The sequence below is a fragment of the Phasianus colchicus genome, chromosome 3 (genome assembly GCF_987193195.1).
Source record: "Phasianus colchicus chromosome 3, bPhaCol1.hap1.1, whole genome shotgun sequence".
Taxonomy (NCBI): Eukaryota; Metazoa; Chordata; class Aves; order Galliformes; family Phasianidae; genus Phasianus; species Phasianus colchicus.
In genome coordinates, this window is record NC_143438.1 from 76,839,274 (window position 1) to 76,864,612 (window position 25,339).

At 35.2% G+C, this 25,339-nt stretch overlaps 1 protein-coding gene across 14 annotated transcripts in view; it reads left to right on the forward strand.

Moving 5' to 3' along the window:
* OXR1 (oxidation resistance 1) overlaps nucleotides 1-25,339 on the forward strand; it is a 244,602-nt gene that overhangs the window by 190,622 nt on the left and 28,641 nt on the right. For 11 of the 14 annotated variants that reach the window (XM_031591122.2, XM_090137895.1, XM_090137900.1 and 8 more), the window contains 7 exons: nucleotides 3,020-3,127; nucleotides 4,656-4,775; nucleotides 8,418-8,570; nucleotides 13,702-13,886; nucleotides 17,566-18,359; nucleotides 21,447-21,615; nucleotides 24,515-24,677. In XM_031591122.2, the coding sequence (XP_031446982.2) occupies nucleotides 3,020-3,127; nucleotides 4,656-4,775; nucleotides 8,418-8,570; nucleotides 13,702-13,886; nucleotides 17,566-18,359; nucleotides 21,447-21,615; nucleotides 24,515-24,677 (1,692 nt within the window). The remainder of the gene's footprint in view (nucleotides 1-3,019; nucleotides 3,128-4,655; nucleotides 4,776-8,417; nucleotides 8,571-13,701; nucleotides 13,887-17,565; nucleotides 18,360-21,446; nucleotides 21,616-24,514; nucleotides 24,678-25,339) is intronic. The other 3 variants (XM_090137899.1, XM_090137903.1, XM_090137904.1) reach the window with 1 other exon arrangement.

A 25,339-nucleotide genomic window follows, 5' to 3' on the forward strand; every position in this document is an offset into this window, starting at 1 on the left:
ATCCTTTAAACAAAGTTCTAAAATATATTTGCCAACTGTTAATCTTGCAGAAAAGGAAGAAGGTATTTGTGTACTGATTTGTGGCAAATGTGAATACACATAATGGTCTGTATATGGAAAAAAGGGCTAATGAGGGATACTTATGCTTAAATGGGACAATGGGATTTGAAGAGTGTTTGATCTGGATAGTGATAGAAGAGTAAAACAGACTATTTGGATCTTAAGTATCTATTGCTCTACCTAGTCATATGCGTAAGATCTGCTTTTCTAGCTTAGAATTTCTGCTTATTTTTATACAGAAGGTAGAAGAAGCTAAGGATAGTGCCTTGTTTATATAGTTACACAACACAGTTGACTAGAAGGTCTTGCTCCTGACTGTAGGAAAACCACACTACTATCCTTTGTGATTTGGCTGTCAGTTTTGTTGTAGCGTATGGAATAAGTTGTAAATATCTGGTCTAGTTGTTGTTTTGTTGTTTTTTTTTTGCTATCTGTTTTGGTACCAACTAAAAGGAGGCTATAAGAATGCTGTGATTTATGCTCATCTATGTGATCATGTAGTACTGTGTAGTGCAGAAGCCATTAGCACCTGAAATACCAGAAGAGGTTTTTGCTGCTTTGTGTACCTTAGTGGCAGCTTCCAGTACAAAGAACTACCCTAACACAGAAATAACTCTAAAAAAGCAACTTGCCATTTCTTTGGCAGTAGCTGTGTTTTAATGAATTCAGGCTGACAGATGCACCTTGACAGAAAGATAACAAATTCTGTATAAAAAGAAATTATTCAACTCCTGCTTTCAAATCTTGATAAGACTTTAGGATACTGTAATATATAAAAAATATTGCTTATATAAAGTAATAATACAAGTAGTAATGTATTGGTATTTGGTATCCCAAACTAACTTCTGTTTTCAATCGTAGTATAATGGTCTTTGAAGTACATGGTGTTTGTAGCACTTGTTATAGGGTGACTTTATTCTGTATTTAAAGAAATTTGTCTGCTCCTGTATCAGTTATGCTTTCTTGAAATTCCTGTAATATCAGGATGTGTTCAGTAGTGTAGAACCATAGAATATTCTGAGTTGGAAGGGACCCATTAGGACGTGATGTAACTTTTAAAAAGCTAATGAAGTATTCATTTTCTTAAGTTCTTTTAGATCAGTGTAGGGAGTTACAGGTTTTAGAACAGTCAAGTGGGAATGTGTTTTGAGGAACAATTATTTAATGTTCTGTATTCTACTTGGGCTTGGCAGCAGGTATGAGGTGTATTTACCAGCTATTCTCACAATGTCAATAAAATGTATTAGTGTTAAATATTTAATCACTCAATATTAACTACATTATGTGCACTTACATTCTGGCATAACCTTTGCTGCTTCTGTGAAGATTGAATGTGTCTTGTTACGTTCTGCTGCTAATAGTAAGCATTAAGCTATGCTCTGTAGAATATAGTTCATCTGAAACTGTCCAAAATAGACTATGACTGGGAGCAGGCTAGCCCAGGACATACCTCCATGCTTATTTACACTTACTTATGTATGAATATGGTTACAGAAGTAGAGCATTTTAGTCTTTGGGATCCAAGCACTGCATTTACCTGTGGTTGGGTGTAAGGTGGGCCTGCTGTTGGACCGAAAGCTATTGCATATGTGTACTTCCTGACCCTTCCTTCACCCCACCCCATTCCCTTTTTGTTCTGCCTCTGCTAATTTACTCAAGCAGAAGGGAAATATTTTTACCTTGTAAATTTGTCAAGAGTTGACAGGGCCCACAAGACATGGGACTCCTGTGTCTTTAAGGAAGAGCATGAAGACCAGAGGATGCATATCATAATGGGTATGCAGTCAACTGGTGATGTCCATTTGCTGTCTTGAGAGCAGGTGTGTGGAACACAGAAGGAAGAAAATATGGGGTAGTTGTTGTCTTTCTTCCTTTTCCGTTCCTTAGCCCTTGAAAATTATGTTTTTAAAAAAAAGGAGAAGCACTTAGCAGAGAGAGGATTCTTTTCTGTATCTGTCAAGTAAACTTAAACTTCAGCGAATAAAAGGAAAACTAAACCTATGAAAAATTATTTTATTCAGTATAATTGGTCAGTATTAGAAGAGCTATATATCATGCAGGTGTAAGCTGAGGGACAGACGAGAAGACATTTAAGACTGGAGTTAGTGGGATTTTTATCGCTGTGATCTGTATTTAGACCCAAAAATATACTTTTGCTTATAGTGCTTCGTATTTTCTTAGGTGATATAATGTTTTTCCTTTTTTTTCCTTGGTACGGTGTTTATGAAGCCATGTACTATTGTGATAGCTTCTAGTTGCACCCTTGTTTATCACATGATTATCATTGTCCTTAAATACTTCCTATGTACTCCTTAATTTGTAGATGGGATTTAAAAATAAACTGCTCTCTTTGCTTTCTTCTGTTGATTAATGTTGAATACGTTTTGGGAAATGGAGAGAGGCAGCAGAGGTGAGATTAAGACGTTGAAAAAAAATATTACTTCACTCAGAAATCACGTACTCTAATATGCTTGTATTCAGTCTTTCAATATTAGCTGATCTGCTTTGTTGATCTTGCTGATGTCAGTGATTTTTACTGGAAAATCAGATGAACAGCAGCTTATTTCAGTAGGCAGCTTGTGTATTAGAACTTAAGGGGGCTGTCTCAATTTTTTAGGTAATTGAAGAAAGGGAGGATGTGAGTGTCTGATTTCATAGAACATAATGTATAAGTCCATGGGTCCCCAGCATTGGACTTATACAGCAAGAGTTTTGGTGCAGCCCAGTGTGTGTGACTGAATGGGAATCTGGATGGGAAGGCAGGTGTTATTATACAGGCTTAAATTAGACTAATAACCAGACAGTAGTTAACATTTGGGAGCAATTCAAGATAGGAAGACTAAAAGTTTATGAAAAAAGCTCAGAAAATCTACATGATTAAAAGTTATAAGATAGTATTTGAACTAACTGCTTACAGATTTGATTTTGTTTTTCTTTTTTTTCCTTCAATTTGATACAGGTGGAATCGAGAGATACTCTAAACAGTATTGCCCTGAAATTTGATACAACACCCAATGAACTGGTTCAATTAAATAAGCTTTTCTCCAGAGCAGTCGTTCCTGGACAGGTACTATTATACTACATATGTTACTTACTCAGCAAAGACTTTTTTCCCCCCATATTTTTCATCTCCTGTCAGAGCAAGTGTTCAATCCCTATTGTCTTTGTAAAAAGGCTTTTACAGTTTTATTCTAATCTGTGAGTTCCTCATGCCTTTTAAATAACTTAAAAAAAAAAAAAAAAAAGCAATTAATGAAACTATCTCTCTCTAAAATCAAGCAACTTTGGTTTTTAAATTACATGTACTTACTGACATAATGACACTTGAGCACAAGCTAAATTGCTGCTTTGTGAATATAGCAGGCTATCTAAAATGGCTTGCTCTGAAAATAAATTCATAGTACAGCTTACAAACATTGTTTCTGACTGCATGCTACTGCTTGCAATTCTGCTTCAGTAAATCAAATGTTTCCATTCCACCCTTAAAGCTTGCTGTCATTTTAGCAGGGCTGTGTGAACTACTGTTATTATTTCTTTTAGATCAGTATTGCTTACACCCTTCTATTTTTTATCTTTTTTTCCCCCTCTTCTATCAGCCTTTTTCATTTCCTTTAAAGCTAGGCCTGGAAAGAAGTGATAGGGTAGCTGGTGGGGCTATTTGGTATTAGCCTTTTATTTGAAATAATCCTATGAGGATGGGCTGAGAGAGTTGGGGCTCTTCAGCCTGGAAAAGAAAAGGCTCAAGGGGCACCTTACAGCCGCCTTCCAGTACCTGAAGGGAGCCTACAGGAAAGCTGGGGAGGAACTTCTTATAAGAGCAGGTAGCAGTAGGATGAGGGGAAATGGCTTTAAACTGGAAGAGGTTAAATTTCTTCTTAATATTTAGTCTAAATTATTTGCTGTGAGAGTGATGAGATACTGGAACAGGTTGCCCAGCAAGGCTGTGAATGCCCCCTCTCTGAAAGCATTCAAGGCCAGGTTGGATGGGGCTTTGAGCAACCTGGTCTAGAGGGAGGTGTCCCTGCCTCTAGCAGGGGGGTTGGAATTGGATGTTCTTCAAGGTCCCTTCCAACCCAAACCATTCTAAAATTCTATGTTTATTTCTGATTGCTGCAAAACCTAGTCTAAGTTTGAATGCTTACCATGACCCAAGCAGTCTGTTTAATGGGTGAATAACGTTAGAGACTTTTTCCTTTTCTTCTAATCTTTGGCTAATGGCATGTCTGTAAACACTTCTAACCTGCCTCTTGGTTACTCAAATAATAAGCAAGGAAAATAATCCACCGGGTCATCTTTATGTACTCTGAGTGTTTCTGACAAACTGTATAGTTCTTCTTTCTATTTGAACCTTTACTCAATTATGATTACACATCTATCATATCTTAAAGTAATTTAATAGTATTCAAAGTTAAAATCAAGAAGCATTTTGTTGTATTGTTTATTCCCTCAACTCATAATTCCTGTTAAAAATGAACTGGAGGAAAAATAACTTCATACAGATTATTTTGAGAAAGCGTGACATTTAGCTGAACTAGTGGGAAATCTAAAGTAAACTTGAAAGCATAACTTCTAACTGCATTATATCTTCTTTATAGATTTTGTATGTTCCTGACCCAGACTACATATCTAGTGTGGACAGCTCCCCCTCTCTAAGCCCTATAAGTCCCTTATCACCTACATCTTCAGAAGCAGAGTTTGACAAGGCTACAATAAATGTAGGTATACCATTCTTGAAAGTAACTTCCCTTACAAGATGAATGTTATAAATGTTATGCTTTCTTCCTAAAGAAGATTATTCATTTTGGGGAGAAAGTACTTTATAACACATGTAGTTGAAAGCAAAATAGTAAATGCGAGATTTGGTTATCTTAAATGAGTTTTCTATGTGAAAACTGGCTTGTATTCAAGTCATTAGTAAAACATCACTATCTTTGCAGATTGATATCTTAAGTATTAATTTCTGTTGCATTTGTGTTACCTTTAAGAACTAGATAAATATTTTTATCTAACTTTAAATATTGATATGTTCTGTAGCAATGAGGCATTTTAACTACATAAATATTCTTGTCATTGTAAGGGTTCTACCCTTGCCATCCTTGCCATCACTCCTCCCTTAGTAGTGGTTGAAGAGTTTTCCTTTGGCTTCATTAAGGAAAATGAAGTAAAATGTTTGTTTCAGTAAAGGGCTGATTATTGAGTGTTGATTATAGCCAGCTTTCACTTAATAGTGTTGTCTGTATTTATAGACTTTCCTGTACTTAAAACTGTATAACTTTGAAAGCTGCTCTATAATTAAGCTTAAATGTAGTTTCCGTCTTTGAGTTAGCTTTGTAAAAGTATGTCTTTCCAGGATCACTAGTTTACTATTAAAATAATCTCCTGGTGAGAACTCAACCAGAAATATGCAGAGAAGATATTATTCTCATACTGTAATATATGCAATTCTGACCTTATTCAGCTGTTTCCTAACATGTCAGTACTAATCTCTTCCCAGTTATTATCTTTTGTTTCAAATAACAAAATATCTTGGTAGTGTGTAGTCAAGCTGTCAAATGCCTACTCCAGAAAGCAAACTGGAGGTGTTGTAGCTCAGTAAATAGACTAGATTAGTCTGAGTATATTTTCTTCTGTATCGTGTCTCAGAATGACTTAAGATGCTAGTATAGGCCTACCTATGTAGAATATATATATAAATTGAGAAGCTACTCAAAAGAAAAAATTGTCACACTTAGAGAAATTGGAGCTCTTTCAACAATGTAGTAGACATGCTGTGTCAGAAAAAATACTTTTTTTTTTGGTCTTGTGAAGTAGTTTGTACATGCTTGCTTGCATAAAGTAGGTATGGGGACAAAGTAGTGTAACAGTAGCTCTAATTTTTTTCCAACTGCCTTGTGCATATAATCAGTAAAAACAGATAAAAGCTTGAAATCATAGAAGAAACAAAATGGATTAAAAAAACTTTTGAAGCTTAAATACTTTAGGCAGTGGGTTATTTTGCCTAGTGTGGGCAGTTGAACATTGGCAACATCTTGAGAGTTCACTTTGACTTGATATATTCTTCTATTACAGAACCCTTGTTTGTATCCTTACATATCAGACAAACATCCCTTTAAATGCTTCAGGAAAAATCAAACTATATGGTAGTAATTATTTATGGACAGCACTGTTTCTGATGTTTCTCAAAACCTGTTTAAGGGAAATGAAAGACTGTCTAAATGACTTCTGTCAAACACAAGTGAAGAAGGATAGAAATCACTTGTACTTTTCAGGGTGGATTATGTGTGGCTTTTTTTGTTGGTGACTTTTTTTTTTATCAGCAGTGTAAGTGATGGTTGCTTTCAATTTGAAGATTGGTTGGAGGGTTTGGTTCTTTGATAGCACTTGTTTTCCATGCTTTTTCCCTTCTGCTGATCAGTATCCCAAGGAGAGTATGCTCTGTAGCAATGTCTGTAATTATTGACTCTCCCTTAGTTCTGACTCAAAAAATGCAAATTAACTTGAAAAGTGATTAAAATTAAAAATGCAATGCAATTCTGCCTATGTCATCTAATGAGATCTTTATTTACTATGATCATGGATTACTAGAAATTGAATGAGACAGCTGTATTTTCCAAAGCAGAAGTTCAGAAGTTGGTTACAATAGGATTGAGCTTTCTGCTTCAGTTTCTATTTCATCAAATAATAGTTTTGCAGTATTGTATGAATGAATTCAAACCAGCAAACCCTGTTTTTTCTTACAAAGCTGTATTTAAGCTAAGACTTCAGTATGTATTTCAGTAAGCTTAATATCAGTCTTTGTGTAGTAACTTGGCTTAGGCTGAGTCTTTCTTATGCTGTTATTGTTTTGTTGCTTGGTTTGTTTTTCTGGTTTTCTTCTGAAGGGTTTCACTTGGCAATCTGATGCACAAATTAAAAAGCTTATTGGATCCTCTTAATGTTCAACTTGCCATCAATCAGAGCCCCCCAGATCCCTTTCTGCAGAGCTGCTCTCCAGCCTATCCTCTCCCAGTACATTTATTCAAGGTTGCTCTGTCCCAGGTGCAGAATCCAGCACACGCCATTTTTAAAAGTCACACAGTCGGTGATTACCCAGTGCTCTAGTTTGTCAAGATCTCTCTGCAGACCCTCTCTACTGTCTGAAGAGTCAACAGCTTCTCCCAATGTAGACGTACGCAAAGTTACTTAGTATATCTTTGAGTCCTGTATCCAAGTCATTGATGAAAGTGTCGAAGAAAACTGGCCCTAAAATGGAGCCTTGAGCACCCCACTAGTGACTGGCTCTTGACACTATTCCAGAGCAGGAGAGGTGGGACCTAGTGTCCTGGTAGAGAAGGCGTTCAACAATGTCCTCTTGTGGCAATGAAGGCTAATCACATTCCAGGTAAAAGATGAGAGTAGTGCCAAATAGTTTAGGAAAAAGATTATTTCCCGTCAGAGGAGCTTCTAAAGCTGCAGCTGCAATGCTGTGTTCACTTCTTTCACTTTCAGTACAAGACAAAGATTGATATGCTGGAGAGAACCCAGCGGAGGGTTGTCAGGTCATGCATTTCATGATGTAATACCATGCTTAAGAATTGACTGCGGAAGCTGTTGGTTTTTTTTTTTTTTTTGTTTGCATGGGGAGGAAAATGCTGATGGGTAACCTGATTACAAGGTTGTATTACCAAATATAGAGAGGCTACAGGGAGGAAAATAACCTGGTATCTTCAGAGGTTCATAGTGAAAGGATGGGCAGCAACATGTATAGAATGTTGCACAGGAGGTTCTGGTTAAATAATAGGAAAATGTTTTTTTTTTTTGCAGTGAGATTGGTTAAGTTTTAGAACAGGTTTCTAGGAAAGGCAGTGAAATCTCCAGCCTTAAAGACTTGAACTCAACTGGAAAAGTCATAAGCAACTTGATCTAGTGTAGACTTGGGCTTAATGTCAACCAGAGTTTCTAATAGCTGACCTTGAGAGACCTTCAAACATAAAGTAGTATATGATGTGATAAGGGATACCAGGTAATACTTAACAGGGCTTTATTTGTTAAAACTGGAAAATAACACTTTCTGCTAACTAACTGTCACTCATGGTTTTCTATGTGAAAACGTATCAAGTGATCTCCTTACACAAGTTCATATTTTATTTGTTCCTAGGTTGATTCTAAATACCACTGTGTACTGGCATTTCTTCCCATGGGCTACTTAAGCTATACTTTATTAATACTCTAATAAAAGTATTCCTGTGAACTACAGTGGTTTTGGAATTCTATTTTTACCTTTATATTAATGTCAAAGAAGAACAATAAACGCAACAAAAGATCCCCTAGTAATGAAAAGGCAGACTGCAAAGTTCTCCTTTTGTGTTCCTTTTTAGGATCCAGATGGAGTCCAACGAAAAGAATCAGTTGTTTCACCAGCACATCCATGTGTTCGGACTGCAAGAGTGGTATCATCTACCTCTGAAGAGGAGGAAGCATTTACAGAAAAGTTCCTAAAAATTAACTGCAAGTACATCACCAATGGCAAGGTACTTATCATGTTTTACACTTACTGTATGGAATGTAAGAAAAAAATACTCTTGAAGTATAAACATAGGGTAAGACTGTCTTTGACAGATAGATCAGCTTATGTATATGTACATTTTTCTTACTGTTTTCTTTGTATTCCCAGACCACTTATTTCTTATTTCTTAAATGCAGTTATGATGTAGTTGACTTGACAAACTTCCCATGTTGAGCATCTTTTTTGTGCTGAGGGACAGGAAAGCTCTTTGTTCCCTGTGTTAGTATCTCTTCCAAGTAATACTTTTTCTTCATGATGGAGAAGAATATGCCTTCAACTGTCAGAAAATATGTAGTTAGGTAGCTTCACTTCTGTTTTCTGAGAACAGACCAGTCAGAGCAGAATGAATCTGATTCTGTGAGCACTTCCATAGCAGATATATTATGGTAGAAATATGTATTTTTTAAATTTGTTTTAGTGCTTTGTCCTTACAGAAATCTCTTAAAGTTCTTGGCATTTAACTTCCTTGCAGTTCATAAGTGCAAGCTTCTAGGAACTGAGATTGTCAACAGTCAGAAGGCCTGGAATGCTTTTGGGAGTGGGGAAGAAAGGTATTACTTTCTCACTCCTCAGTAAAAACAAAAAAAAAAGACTTACTAGCCATTTTAATCCTGAGAAAAATATGCTTTCACTCAAGCTGAATTAATGCAGAGTACTTGTGTTACTTTCTTATTCCCATGAAGGTTGGTTCAAAAAATATACCTACCTACTTCTCTTCCTTAGAAATAGATTTGCAAATGAGTAACGCTAATACTAAATGGATCTAAAGAGAAGCTCCTAAAGCTTCATTTTATTTTTGCTGATGGAAAGTGTTTTTATGTCTAGGTGTGAAGCCTTTTGACAGTACATGTGTTCTAGCAAAAATCCTGTACTAGAAACAAGCACTAGATAAGCTTTATTTTATATTTTTTTTGTTCTACAGTTAGTTAGCTTTCCTCTGCATTGTTGCCTTAGGTGACTTCTTTAGCCTATGTGGATTGGAGAGTGGGGAATGAATCCTAAGCTGTTGGAAGCTTGAATTCTAGATTTCAGAAATTCTGCATGCAACTTAGCATTTGTCACATAGCTAGAACATTTTCAGGTTCTTGTCCCCTCTCCTCCATATATTTCCTGACTATGCAGGATGACAAATCTAGAGATGGTTTTCTGGAGGAAAAACTCAAAATTAATCTTCTGCTGCCCACTCTAAATGATTTTGACTCTCATTGTTAATAATATTTCACAGAATGCAGATACGAGGTGTTGTCATCAGTCAGACTGATGTTCTTAAACTAAAATCTAGTGAAAGGCTCTTTGTTTATTTCACACATATGAGAGGGTTCATGTTAAGACAAAGCTGTCTTTCTCTCTTTGGGACAGCTATTATTTTCTAGAGAAGTGCATGCTGATAGGCTCATGTAGTAACTGTGGACTGTATCAAGTAACTTTGTGAGCCAGAAATGTTGAACTGGTGTGCCTCCTGTTATCTTTAAAACAGGTAACAATGAAATGTTATCTCCTGTTAAGCAGATATTAAAATAGCCAGTGTTTTCAAGATACCTGTACAAACTTCCAACTGCTTTCAGTCATTTTAAGTGTTTGCTTGGCATCTTACTCGATTTTTTTCTTGATTGGCATGACATTTAAATTGCAGTAGACTTTCAAATTAATTTATACACTGAGTAATATAGTAGTATCTAGTATATACCCCTTGGTCTTGTTGATATCTTCTAAGACCATCATGAGCAAGTTTTTCATCTGCTACCTGTGTGTTTGGTTCAGAGGCAGGCTTTGGAATGTTCCATACATGTTAAAGACAACTGCCTGGTGTCCTAGCTCTGAGTGTGTTAGGAAGCTTCTCTTAGAAGGTCTTCTAAACTTGTCTTCTGCATGCAAGCAAGTGTAACAGCTACATTAGGAAAACAAGGTGTCTACTGTTCCTCTGTGTCTGGTATGAAGAAACTGGATAGTACCTTGTGGTGTTTCGACATGTTCAGGTTAGTCACAGAGATAGGAGTGTGTATATGCATTTTTAAATTCTGGATGTTTTTTGTATTTTTAAGATGCAAACAAACCATGCCAGTAGTAGCTGGGGAGAGTTTGAGAGGTTTTTTCAACTGTTGAAACTAAGTTGACAGCAAGTAAAAAGAAATTAGGAGACGACATGAGTAATCAGTTCCATACACATCATTTCATATCTGATGTTCAGATGATCAATTTAAAATTCACTTTATTTTTTTTTACTAGTTTTGCAACAAAATATTTAATTTCGACCAAGACTGTCAGCTGAAACACTCCTTTAATTTGCTTCTGAGAGCACAGATAAAGCATTGAATTTCATTCTTTCTTTAATAAAATCAGAGAATTTGTTGAGGCTGGTAATTTGTTGTCTGTGAGACTTTACTCCTTGTTAGAAGAACGTTCTCTCTTCATTTTTTCAAAGTTCTGTAGAGTGTCACATACTTTGTGTATTAGGACACATTTATTTTCAAAATAAAGAGAATAAGCAAAGACAAACTCTTATAGGAATGAAGAGTCTTCTCTTGAATTTAGTATTGATTTCTCTTACTAATATAGATCTTTAGAAACTGGTATTGAATGTTGACATTAAGCTAGAGCAGTCATACAGTCTAATTGTTTTTTTGCACACATTTTGAACATCTGCACCTGGATATTGAAAATCATAAGTAGTTTTTGCCCTTTATGCTGATAGTTCTTACTGTTTGATTAGGTTTTTGGATCCTCTTATCCTCTTGGCTGAAATTGCTATTAAGAAATACTTACATAATGTTGTTCAGATCATGGAGTTAATCTTGAATGGATAACCCTTTGCTTTTACTAAGGATGAGGAAAGACCTTTAATGTCGTAATCAATCTGTTTAATAAGTTATTTAAATTAGAAATACGCAGTATATTAAAAAACAAAACAGCACTACACCAGTTCGTCTGTCATGATGTGCTGATTCCTGTGCTCAGCTGTAATGGAGGCTTCTAGTTTACTTTGTCTTTCTTCAAACTACTTTTAGAATTGTCAATGAAACTAATTATGTGTTCAGGCTTTCAAATATTTAAATGGTACAAACAAAGGTATTCCTCTAAAACAGTAACGGCTCTAAAAATAGCATTTAATACCTGTTCAAAAATCTGTGTCCAGTAATTTCCTTCTGTTTTGATCTGTTCAAATGAAACGTGGATGGTCTCCATAGTGTTTCAAAACACTGGGATTGTCAATACATCAAAAACAGGTCATGTGGCACAGATGTAGATCAGACCTTATTTTAAGAGATTATTAAAAAAAAATAAGATTATTTAAAAAAAAAATTGTATTATTTCATTAAATACCACAGATGATTTGGAAGCGATGTTTTTTGCTTTGTTTGCATAATGTATGTAGACCATATTTGTTTAAAAAAGCAGTTGTTCTTCTGACTAAACTCAGTAGTTTTTGCAGTCATGGTAACTTTTTTACTTCAGGCCATAGTGGATATAACAAATTAAAGCTTTTAGTTGACAGTTATCCTTTTGTGGGTTCCTTTTTGCACCTTGAAATTATATTTCTAGAATATACTATGTTTGAAAGCATGGGAAGAAATACTAGTGACAATTTCAGTGTCTTAAAATCTTGTGTGAATATGTTCTGCTGACTTCTCAGTCCTTAGCATATGCTTTGTGCTTGAATGAAGTCGCACATGTAAAACCTGACCAGGCACTGAATGATATTTCAAAAGACTTCTGTGTAGACACTTGAGCTGCTTTTGAGTCTGTTTCATTTTTTTTCCTTAAGTGATATAACTGGTCAATGTTGTTGGATTTAATACTTCTTTTGGCTCACTTTTTAGTGGTCTATAATTTTCTGTTTACTATATGGCATCTTAGTTTTTCTGCTGTGAAGATCATCAGCCATCTCAGTGCTGGAAATCAGTTTATGTGGAGAGAAATAAATGTAGTTCTAACTTAAGCTGTGCTAATATGTGTTCTTAAAACAAAACTGCAAGCCAGCAGTCATCTCTCAATCTAATATGCACTGTTTGTGGCTACTGTGAATGATTTATCAGTGAACAAGATACTTACTTAATTCTTGATTCTTATTTAATTCTCAATTGTATCTGAAGCAAGTCTCCTGTGATTCTTGAGAAAAAAAAAAAAAAATTGAATTCATGAAGTTCTTAGGATCCAAGTTTTTTAAAGAATTGTTATTATCCTGCTAATGGTTTCATTTCCTTTGGTTCACAGTTAAAGATAAAACTTCACTATTATGATGGCTTAATGAGCTTCCTTAATGAGCAACTGTGGTGGTAGTGGTTGTGGGTATTTCTAACTTGTGTGGGGAGTTCAGCTGTTGTGTAAATCAGCTTCATCTCTACGTTCTATGAGAAATGTACTTCTCATAGTACTAGTATTAACTGTAAGATAATGCAGGATATGAATGTAAGTACTTTTTTTATATAACTTGTGATAAATTCATCCAAAACTGCATCTTTGTGCAAATGCATCTTACAAGCAACAACAACAACAAAAACCTACTTTGTAGAATGGAACAAGATTTGAAAATATTAAATCCATTTGTCCAATCAATCTACAGGTCAGTTAAGTTGGACTGAGTTGTATCAGATACTGCTGTCACCTTCGAGTGAGAAAACAGGAATGACTGCTTATGAGACTTTGTTCAATATATTAAAAAAAAAGCAAAAAAAACAATTAAGTTGCAGATTTTTTAGGGGTGAAAAATGCTTGAAGCTTTTTAAGTGAAAAAAATAAAAAAATAAAAATAGCAAAAAGCCCTGTAGCTTTCTAAGAACTGTGTATTTATCTTGGATGAGCTGCCTAGTGTATTCATTAAGTTGCAGGCAATTTCAGCAGTGTTGAACAGTTCTTAGGAACAAATAAGAGCAAAATTTGCTGACTTTTTTTCACAAGTCATTAATCTGTATACCTGGAGAAATAACTACTTCCAGATAATGCAAGGAAATTTTATGACCTTTAAATAAAAATACAAAGTGCTTTTAAAAAAAAAAAAAAACAATGCTCTTCTGGTTTTAAAAAAAAAAAAAAAAAAAAAAAGAATAAGCTGAAATACAAAGGATAAAATTTACCACTTCTTTTCCTTCTCGTTTTAGGGTACAGTCAATGGTGTGCTGCTAGTGACGCCAAATAATATAATGTTTGATCCTCATAAAATGGACCCTCTTGTCCAAGAGAACGGCTGTGAAGAGTATGGCATCATGTGTCCCATGGAAGAAGTGATGTCAGCTGCTTTGTATAAGGAAATTATGGACAGCAAAATTAAAGATTCATTAAGCATGTAAGATAGAATAGAATAATAAATGAGCTTTGAGTAAAATGTACTGTATCCTTATGGCTGACCATACAAAGCTAGCACACAACACGTTTTCTTTTGAACATTGAAAATTGGCTCGGAGAGGCTTTGGAGAAATTTTGATTTGTCCTCAGTTCTCACACTTGCTATACTGTCAGTGCTGCTCTGAAAGTAATGCCTTCTATTTTATGTTACGTAGCAATGTCAGAAACAGATGTTGGTGGAATGGTAGTAGAGGGTGAATCTTCCTTCAGAAATCCCACTGCATGCTGTTGCTGTGACAGATGGCAGCAGGAGGGCAGTTTTGTCAATGGTGGAAATGTGGATGGAATAAAGGTTTGTCATTAAATTCCTCCATGTGGAAAAAATTGCACTCATTGACATTCAGTACTGCTTTCTGAGCATTTATGTAAACCAGGGAGTAGATGTGAGTACTTTGAGATGGTGCGTGATGTGCTTCAACAGTGGATCACCTGCTGGTGTTGAATTTTGCAGGTGTGGTATTTAGGCTGCTTACTCATCACTGGTGAAAATGCGTAGCTAGTGATGGTGACTCTATTGAAAGTTAGAGTTATGTAGCTAAAAGTTTTCTCTATTAAATAGTGCTGCTGTGTTCTTTGTAGCTTCCATAGAAATAGGAGGCATTACTTTTGGAGCAACATATGTATATAGAATCTCTTCTACGTAGGTGGTTTTTAACTTCCTCTGATGGTGGGAGCAATGGCAAGAGGTACCACAGCACTTCTACCATTTCCAATTTAATTTAGTTTAATAATTTTAAAACTGATGCAAAGAGTAGAAAAGCTCAACCTAAACAGCTTTAGATATAAGTCTTTGTGTAGCACTTCCTACTTTTCCAAGTAGTGTACCGTATCCTCTCACTCTGTTAAGTAACTAGATCAGTTTTCTAAGGCTGGTGTTTTTATGGCACATTTTTTCCCTTTTTGGCTACAGGAAAAAACTGCATGTTCACCTTTGTGTTCTAGAATTGTTTGAAGTGAACAAGATGAATTTTGATTGGTGAGCCTTCATTGCAGGTGTGTGTTGTAGGCATTCAAAGCTCTCTCTGAACAGCAGTATAAAAAATCTTTATTCTTTTTTTTACCTAGTTTTTATATACTTGGTATTTATATTTTCCTCAGAAATAGTATAAATTGTAATATTAAAACATCTGTAAAAAAAAAAAAGAAATAAAAAAATCATGCCACATTTACATGCCTATAAAGCACAAGTGTGCAGATGGCTTAATCATTTAACTACAGGCAAGTGTACAAAATTGTGTATATATATCTGTATGAGAGAATAAAGCTATTTGCTTGATATAACTATTAAAAATGCAACCATCTTCAATAAAGGGATGGTAGCCTAACTATACTGAGGTTTAAAGATACTGAGATCTAAGGTATAAAGCTACTCAATTTTGAAAAAATACTTTTCAAATAGAGTTCTTCTAGGTAGCAGGTTAAGCACATTTCTTGATGATCTTAAGTGCTTTGACATCTAGAAGAAATAACTTGTATGGTTTTATTTTCCAAAGCATGGCCTCAGCAGAGGCATACTAACAGGCTGGTGTTTCAACATAGCCTTGTTTGCTGATTTCTGGGAGTTTTATTTTCCAGATTGCACTTAAAAAATGGTTCATCTTAGTGCCTAGTTTCATTAACAGATGGTGCAGGTGATGAAGTTAAGATGCAAGTAACTTTTTTAATCTAGTTATTTGGATAATAAGATTGCGGTTGCAAAACAAATATTTTTTCCCCAGTCTATTTAGTTTCTTAATGACTTAAATTTGACTCATGGCTTTACCTTATATACACTGTAGATTTTTTACTTCTATAGTACGTGTGCTTTTTGTTTTGTTTTGCCTCTAATATAAATGCATGTGAAATGAGAAAAAATACTTTAAGTCATGTTTCATTTGCAGTCTTATATGCTTATCATTCTTTCAACTTTATAAACTATTAAGTAGGAAACTAGTTTAGCATTTTTTCACTTCCAGCTCTTCTATACCTTAAATTCATGAAAATCTGAGGCATATCTGTAAAGTTTTGGGAAAATAAAATTCAAATTTCTGATTTATAGCTATAATTAATTCTGACAAGACCTTTAATGTCGATATTGGAGCTAGCACAGTCTTAACATCAACCTCACATTGAACGTTGAGTAAGAGAACGTGGATGTTTTGTGAACATCCTGTATTTTAATGTCTCAGTGAAATCAGTAATTGGAATTAAAAGTTCTGTTGAGATGTGAAGTGGAACTATCATTTTTCAGGGTGGGAGATTTAGGTATGAGCTTCTTAAGTGTTTGAGGCTAATGGCAGAGCTAATGTGCTTCGTAGCAAGGGATCTGCATTTTAGAACTCAAGTCAAAAGTATGCTTAAAGATGACAAATTATTTATGAAGGTTGTGTACTGCTAAATACAGCTTGATAGCTTTTTTTGATGAATTCTGAAGTGGTGTAGATAAAGTTGAGCAAGTTCACAGCCTACTAGTAGTCCTCATTTTCTAAAACCTGTAGACTTCTAGTTGACTTCTGAAGGCATTTGGAAATAAATTCTTATACATGTGCTTTTGTCTTTCTCATTATCAACACCCGATATTCGTTATTCAGAATGTTGAGTTGCAGCAACTAGCTCAGGATTTATTTTGCTTAACAGTGGTAATCTGAGATAGATAACTGATGTTTGGAGAAGAGAAGGTTCTGGGGAGACCTCATTGTGGCCTTCCAGTAGTTGAAGGAAACGTATAAATAGGAGGGGGAACAGCTGTTTACGAGGGTGGATAGTGATATGACAAGGGGAAATGGTCTTAAACTGAGACAGGGGAGGTTTAGGTTAGATATTAGGAGGAAGCTCTTCACACAGAGGGTGGTTATGCATTGGAATGGCTTGCCAAGGAGGTTGTGGATGCCCCATCCCTGGAGGCATTCAAGGTCAAGCTGGATGTGGCTCTGGGCAGCCTGGTTGGGTGGTTGATAACCCTGCACGTGGCAGGAGGTTGAAACTCTGTGATCACTGTGGTCCTTTTCAACCATTCTATGATTGGTGAGCATACTAATCACTGTTTATTTTCTAGAGGCAGAATGGTAAGATCTTGATAGAACATGCCATGATGGTTCCTATTGTTCTGTGTTGACTAGTGAGGCAAGGTTAGACCAAATGACTTCTGGCATTATCTTACCAGGGAGCTGGGTGTGAAGTTGGTGCTAAGTGGAATGGATTTTCAGGTGTGCATTTTTTGATAGCTAAACCTTTAAAGACTGTGGAGGATATCTACTTCTAGAGATGAGGGTTCTGTGAAATTTATCACCCCCGTCTGCCACTGTCCATTTCTTTTGTTTTACACTTTAAGAATCTTACACGCATTCTCTGGTTTCAAAAGATCTTCCCTTTGCAAAAGTAATGTGAAATTTGGAAGTTGCATCTATATCATACTGTCAAAAGGTCTGCCACGAGATTGCTTGCATAATGTTTAATAGAATACTTACACTTGTTTCTTACTGCTGATGTTTGCTGGATTAAGGGGTGAGGAGCATGGGATTGATTAATTTTTTTAGACTAAAATATGTTTGTTTTTTTTTTAATATTCAGTAAAAGTTACTAAAGGAAAAAGCTTGACATAAAAGGCACCTGCTATCATAATGTCTTTGTTTGCTCAACAGAGATGTGGAACAACTGTCTGTGAGGGAACTTTGCCATTCCAAGAAAGCTGCAAAGAGCAATACAGAAGAAATGAATTCCAGGATTCGGGATACAGGCAATGACAGTGCTAGCACTGCTCCAAGGAGTACAGAGGAGTCTCTGTCAGAAGATGTGTTCACAGAATCAGAACTCTCTCCAATACGTGAGGAACTTGTTTCTTCAGATGAGCTTCGACAAGACAAATCTTCAGGAGCATCATCAGAATCTGTCCAAACAGTAAACCAAACTAGTGCAGAATGTTTAACAACCATTTTGGACTCAAAAGAAGCTGGCAGTGACTTAAAATCCAGTGTTGAAATGGTTGTGAATGTTAAACAGTTAGATACCCACGGCGTAGGTTCAGAAGGTGCAGAGATGTCTGTAAAGGGTGGACAAGAATCTAGTGAAAGCATGGAGAACACCTTTCAGCAGTCTTTGCAAGGATCGCGTGTTAGTGAAGAATGTGACAAAGAGACACCAGTGGGCAAAGATCAAGACTCCATGCTAGGAAAAGAGTCAGAATTAGAGAGTAAGATGAGAGAGGAATGTCCACATTGTGAAGGTACCACAGACTCTCAAAAGTTGGAGCCAACTAGGAAGGGAAACACAGAAAAAGAGCAAGCTCAAGCCTCTGAGGCAGAAGTTGAGGAACTTCGCAAACTCTGGAAGTCCCATACTATGCAACAAACCAAACAACAAAGAGAAAATATGCAGCAGGATTCACAAAAAGAATTTAGTCAGAAAACTGTGACTTCAGGAGATGGGCAATCAGAAGGTGAGCCAGTGTTTATGGATATGGTGTTAGTCTTCATATGTGCTCTTGAGAATTGGCTTTACTTTCCACTCCGTGAAACAAATCCCAATATATTGCTTATTTTTTCACCAGTGTGCAAATATATCTAGTCCATTCTTACATAAACCAGTGGAAAGATACTGCTTAGGAAACTGAAAACATGGGTACCTTACTGACCCTTTTCCTTATCAGGGTTGTTTTTTTTAGTTTAAATTGGTATCACCTTTGTAGGGGAAATTTCCCCTAACATATTCAATTAGATCCATGATGATTAGGTCACTATAGAGCTCAGAATCAAAAATGTTCATTAGTAGTCACCTAACTGTTGCTTAAATTTTGGACTTGGTGTATCTGTGTATGAGTGAATTTCAAGGAGTGACATTAAACTCACTTATGTCTTGTATACCTTGTTAAGTTCTATGTTTTGAGCAGCAAACACTGGAGGTTTAACGTAGCACAGAGGCTAAATTGGTTTTAGAAGATTCACTAATATTTTGTATTACATTCATGCTGACAATGTTAAGGCTGAACACAGGAAAAACATTTCTCAAAGCAAATAGGAGCAAGGTGGTAAAAGTAATGCTATGAAACTGTAGGATCATTAGATTTACAGGAGTGTCCTCACTCTTCTGTGAAGATTAATCCCTAGGATTGTTAATCAAAAGTTAGCTTAAAGCTTAAGAGATTGAATTCATATTTATTTTAAAAAGTAATAGTTCAGAGGTGATTCTTCCTGTATTATCTATTTTTACAAATTTCTTTGTTACTTTCTGATACTCTGTCATCTTACTAATAAAACTAATCATCTGATTTGTGCAATATTTTAGGACCTCTAAAGAAAACATAATTTTAATGTCTCTTAGAATGAGAGTATGGTTGAAGAGAATACGGAGGTCATATTGTTTTCTTTCATAACCGAAATCTCAGATTGTATTGAGTGATTCAGACTTTTTTCTTTTTCTTCCCCAGTTAAGGAAGGAACTGAATTTTGAATTTGGAGCAGATTAACAGTAACATCATAATGTGATAAGTTTAGTTTTGTATCTTAAATAATTAAGGAAACTGTCTAGCCAAAATGTCATCTAACTGTAGTTGCTGGTTATGACTTTAATATACTCTGCCACTGTAGCTGCTTTTTTTTTTTTTTTTTACAACTGAATATTACCTGTGGTTCAGCGATATTGAATACTTCTGTCATGGCTTTTTTCTCCTGAAGATTCTCATTTGATGATGCAGGATGAACTGTGCAGTCACAGTGTTTGCAGGGGAAAAATGTGTCTCAGAATCATAGGTGTAGAAGTTGGCCTTTTAGAGGCTTGTGCCAATGGCATCAGTTGAAACTGTGCATTTCTTATTAGCTTGTATATTGCCTTACCAAATTTACTGGGTTTTTTTGCATTCATTAATTTCTATTTCATAGTCTAGATAGAAATTTCATGCAATTTCTATTAGTTTCATCTATAAGCAATTTTAGATAAGGAACAGATCCATCCTCCTACTCTTATTTTTAACTCCTAAGTCAGCAAACACTAAATTTTAGACAGCTCTGTTAGCAATAGATTGTATCTCATTAAAAGATTGACACCATAAATATGTCCAACCTATTGATCTCAAATTCTCTGAATTAGTCCTATAATGAGTTTTTATCATTGTCACCTAGGTAGCCTTCTTGTTTACTGAATGTAGCAAGAACTTAGATTTCTGCTCTTCTGTGGGATTTTTGAGCATCTAGGATTTGCAAACTGTCATTTGTTGTTTGCTAAATTTAGATGTTTTTGAGTTAGAAACAGTGATCTGCTAGTTGTTCTGAATGTTGAACAAGTGATACGTAATAACTAATAGTTTGTAATAGCTAAAAAGACCTCTGTATTTTTTATAACTTGGAACTCATTCTTCCTTGTTTTTTGTGATGCTCTAAAATTAACCACTAGAAACTAGTTGTAGGTGATGCCTTAAAGAAATGATAGTGGTCAGTTTCTTAGACAATGACAAAGTTCACACTCAATTCAATGGAACAGCTGGGTTTTGTGTGTATTTAAATCATACAATTATCTTTCAGTTTATGTGCAGAAATAATTCTAAAATATTACTGGAAATTAAGTACCCATTATGTAACAGTGCAATTTTATAAACTTTATGGTGAAAATCAGACTGAGAAAGCATACTGTTGAAATGTTTATAAATCAAAAGGCAATGTTTGCTGTACTTACTGTATGAGTATTCTGCATGGTCACTGAAGGTGAACTGCAACTGTAAATAGCAGGTGAGTCTTTTAGAAAACTGAAACACGTATGCACATGTAACACCAATGTTATGCTACATCATTTTGTGCTTATAGCTGATTATCAGAACTCTGAAAACTGCCATTTTTTCCTTCCCTGCTTTAAAAAGTTTTTTCTTATGGATGGAACATATGTCATAGGATTTAGGTGACTAATCTCTCAAAGAAATAATTTTGAGGAGGTTTCTTCCTTAACCCTGTGACTTGACAATCCCAACCTTGAGAATAATTATATATTTAATTGAACAAACATAGCAGTAGCAGAAAGAATCCCATGCTGCAAATTCTGGTATGCTTTATCATGGAGTGGTGGTCACACATCTGAAACATTGGAAATGGCTAACAAAATAAATTCATCTTTGTTGTCTAACATCATTGCTAGAATTTCTCTTCCTTGCAGGAGAAGCAATTGGTGAGCACGTATGTCTGGCATATGTACTTACTTAACATCATCATCTTTGGCATGAGTATGTCTTCACGTTTGAGCATTTCTGAATCAGTGCTGAGGGATATGCATTGGGAGTATCTTCTGAAATACTTTCAAGCATGGTTGAATGATTAACTTAATGTGAACTGGGGTCAGAAGCAGAATTATTTCTAATGTCCAAATATGAAGTTAATTCTGCTAATACATTTTAAAAACAACAAAAAAGACTCCTTATATTACCTCATCTCTTATTACCTATGCCTACTCATTCTACATACTTATTTCCTAATAGGAAATTAGCTAGTCATTCTGTTAAGCAATATTGTATGTTGTAGATAGCTTAATTTTTCTTTACTAATAGGTTCTTCCCTTACGAAAGAAAAACGAAGACATCGATCTCACAAGTTTTTGTGTCTCAAGGTTGGAAAACCTATGAGAAAAACATTTGTCTCACAAGCAAGTGCATCAATGCAGCAGTATGCTCAGAGGGATAAAAAACATGAATACTGGTTTGCTGTTCCTCAAGAAAGGTAAGAAGGAAGTGGACTTCTAGGTCTTCCATGTCACTCCTCCCCCTGCTCTATTCAAAAGTCTTTACTGACTGTCCATAAAGAAACACAAAAGTCCCAACAGCCCAGGATATTCTATGATTCTGTAATACTGATTATTGGTTTGTACTGAATACCTCATTACCATATCAAAGCCTTGCATAGTTACTTGCAGGTTTGGTCAATACTCCCTGTAACAAGTAAATAATAAAAGAAAGATTAAATTAAGTGGGATCTTGTGCAGGAAGCAAGTTTTGCAGGGAATGCTTTGTCATTGTCTGTGCTTCATATTGCTTGGAAAAAATAGTTGTCTTGAGCTCTGAGTTAAAAACAAAAGTATCCCATCTAGTTCTTCTATACAAAGTGCAGCACAGTGGTGTTTTTGTTTTGTTCCCTTCTTCCCCATCCACCCTGAGAAGTAACTTAAACACATCTACAAAAAAAAATATTTAAATGAAATGGCTATGTTCCCTCACTGATAGTGTTGAATTTCTTGAATGATTTTTGGTAGTAAACTGACTTATTTTTCATCGTGAAAATGTGTGTTTTCCCCCTTCTCCCCCCTCCCAAGATATTGGAATTACTTTTAAACAAGGAGCTTAAAAACTAAAATGCAACCCAAACAAACAAAAAATAATCTATCAGATACAGTTTTGTATAAATAACTACACAAAATGATGAAGTCACTTTTCCATCTTTTCTTTTGAGCTCAATGGCATAGAATGTCCAGTTGGGGCACTGCAGTTGAGGACAGATATGGATCAATTGGAGAGAGTCCAGAGGAAAGCATCAAGACTAATTAGAAAGTGTAACATATAAGGAAAATTAGAAGTAAGTGGGGTTCCTTAATCTAAAGGAGAAAAGATTTGATTACAAACATAAAACTCATTTCATACATAAGTTGGCAACAAGAAAGGCAGTAGTCATCTCTGAATGGAGATGTATAACAGACTGAAATGCCATTTAAAAAAAAAAAATTGCATTTTCCAACAGTAGAAACTGAGTCTATGCAAATCACTAACCTGGTTTTAAGCATTAATCTTGTAACCCTTCAGCAGAGATTGTACAATTTCTTGACACAAATGCCAGTCCTATCAGTTCTGGTATAGCTCTTCTTGTCAGGGACACATGACCTCTTACAGTTACATCCAACTTTATTTTTCTTATTCTATTCATATTACACTTCATTTAAAGGCAGTCTTTTTATTTATGACAACGATATCTTGATCAACTGATAAAGACAATCTCTCAAGTTTATTTATTAGTATAGCAGTGCAAATGCTTACCTTCAGCATAAAGCAAAACTTACAGCATGTTTCAAAACTAGTTGTTCTTAGCTTACAGTTTATAGTCACTACCTGGGAGATCAGATAAATGATCTTTCTCTAACTTCTTGGCACATTACTAATCTGGTTATTTACTTTTAAATGTCCTTTGGCTTTACAGGTCACATTGTAGTGGGGTTGTTTTTGTAATATAGTGTTAAACTTGCTGAGTGCTGCACTGGATAGATCAAAATAATTAGTATCAACTCAATTTTCTTTCACCTAGTGATAAGAAAGAAAATAAGCTAATCAGAAAAGAGATGTCATAGTTCATAAATATAATTTTTATTTACTTTTTTTAGCTGCTGTAACGATTGGTTTTCAAGCTCTTTTGAATTAAATCTGATTTTTGATCTTTTAAAAACCTACAAGAACCTGGAAAATTAAATTAATACCTCTGTGCATGATGTACCTGAAGTTTCTTTTTCTGTTTTAGAAGTTACCAACCCTTATGCATCTGAAATGTTTTGTTCTTTCTCTGTTAGTTTACTTTTTCATTATTTTCCTTAGTTTTAAAGAGTGCTGACTTTGAATAACTCATCCTCCATTCTATGCCTTTTAGACAAATGCACAGGCAAACGATAGTTGCAGTTCTGTAAAACATTGCTGCACTGTATCTTTGGCTATTTTTTGAGCATTGTTTTACAAAGATTAAGTAAGGGGGGGGGGATGCAAGTATCGTTCTTCTTGCTAATGTGGAGATTGACTCTCTTTGAGAGATGCAGGAATATGCAAATTCTATAAATAACTTAGTCTATAAAATTCTACCTTTTGAAGCTGTCATTCCATGATGAAGAGATACTACTGGGTTCATTGTGCATCCTTTTCTGTTCACATACAGGAAATAAGCAGTATAGACAGACACCTGTTAGGGGTTGTAAATGACTTATGAGAATTTGGACATTTTGTTTTTGCTTTTCCAAACTGGAAAACAGTACCATTTGTGGCAGATAACTTATAAGAGGGTAATTTAAATGCTAAGTACTCACTGCAGTACTACAGATAAACTAAAACCTAGCCTATTGGCAAGTTATGTGTTTGCACATTTTTTTTAGTCTTATTACTTCAAAAATGTAGTGATTTTCATGGTCTGTATACTTGGATACCTGACTTGGGAGTGCTGAGCTATTTCTTAGGGACAGGGAAAACAGACATGCTGTAAAATAATTTTTTTAAATCCTAGTATTGTTTTTTATGTACTTAATTGTCCATGTACTTCTAAATTAAATTTTAAAATGTAATGCTCTGTTTTGGTTTTGGAAGTTGTTTCAATTGGAAACAGAATATTCCAGTGGTTGAAGGACTGTGCTTGTGTATGAGAACACAGCTAGTCATTGCCAGCTTGCTTCTTTTTTCCTCCAGTGTAATTTCATAAATTAAACACAAGCAAATAACAATAATCCACAATAGTATAATGGTTAGTTTTTTACAGATGTAATCTAGTAAAATTTAGTAAAACAAAATACCTCATGTTAAAATAAAAATAGAATTTTATAGTTGCGTAGCCCAGAAGTTTACCATGTTTTTTCTTTTGTGTCCTTACTTGATTTCTCTAGGACAGATCACCTGTATGTCTTCTTTATCCAATGGAGTCCAGAGCTGTATGCAGAAGATACTGGGGAATCTCTTCGAGAGCCTGGATTTATAGTCGTAAAAAAGAAGGAAGAACCTGAAACTAGTGAAGAATCTGCTACTGAAGATGCTGCTAAAGAGTGGGAGGTAAGAAAGAACAGTGTCAAAGACTCTTTAACAGTATTTTAATAATATTCTTATGAAAATAAACATTTTCCCAATAAGAAGTACAAAGTGATGTACTTCTGTCTGCTTACTGTAATCATTATTGCTTAATTTATACCATCCTGATGCTTTGCTCTAACATGAGGTCAGGCAACATTTCACAGTTACAAGTCCATTTTGTCTTAGGCAAATTAAGTTGAATTAAAATAAAAACCTCCCACTTCAATGTGATTACAGCAGAGAAGGTTTAACATTGATGAAGCAGACTTAATTTTCAGTCTAACTGACATGTTCTTATTATACACATTTCTTTATTATGCACTTGTCTAATAGTGATTGGTAGGCCTCAAAGCTTACTGAGAAAAATTAATCTGTTAATGAAATGCTTCTCCGATAACCCAGTAATGAACTTCTCAACTATTGTAACCTTTCAATACATAAAAATGTTGCATGGATTTTAGTAATATACTGTAACTGAAGCTATTTTCAATGAATACATCCCATGCGAATCTGTGTCCACTGTGTTTCTATGGACACATCTTTACATGTCTGTAGCTGTTTCTTAGTGTACGTACAGTAAAAACATATGTAGTCTTGTGCATTCAAGTGTCAGTCAGAAATTTTGATTCCTGTCAAATTGTTTA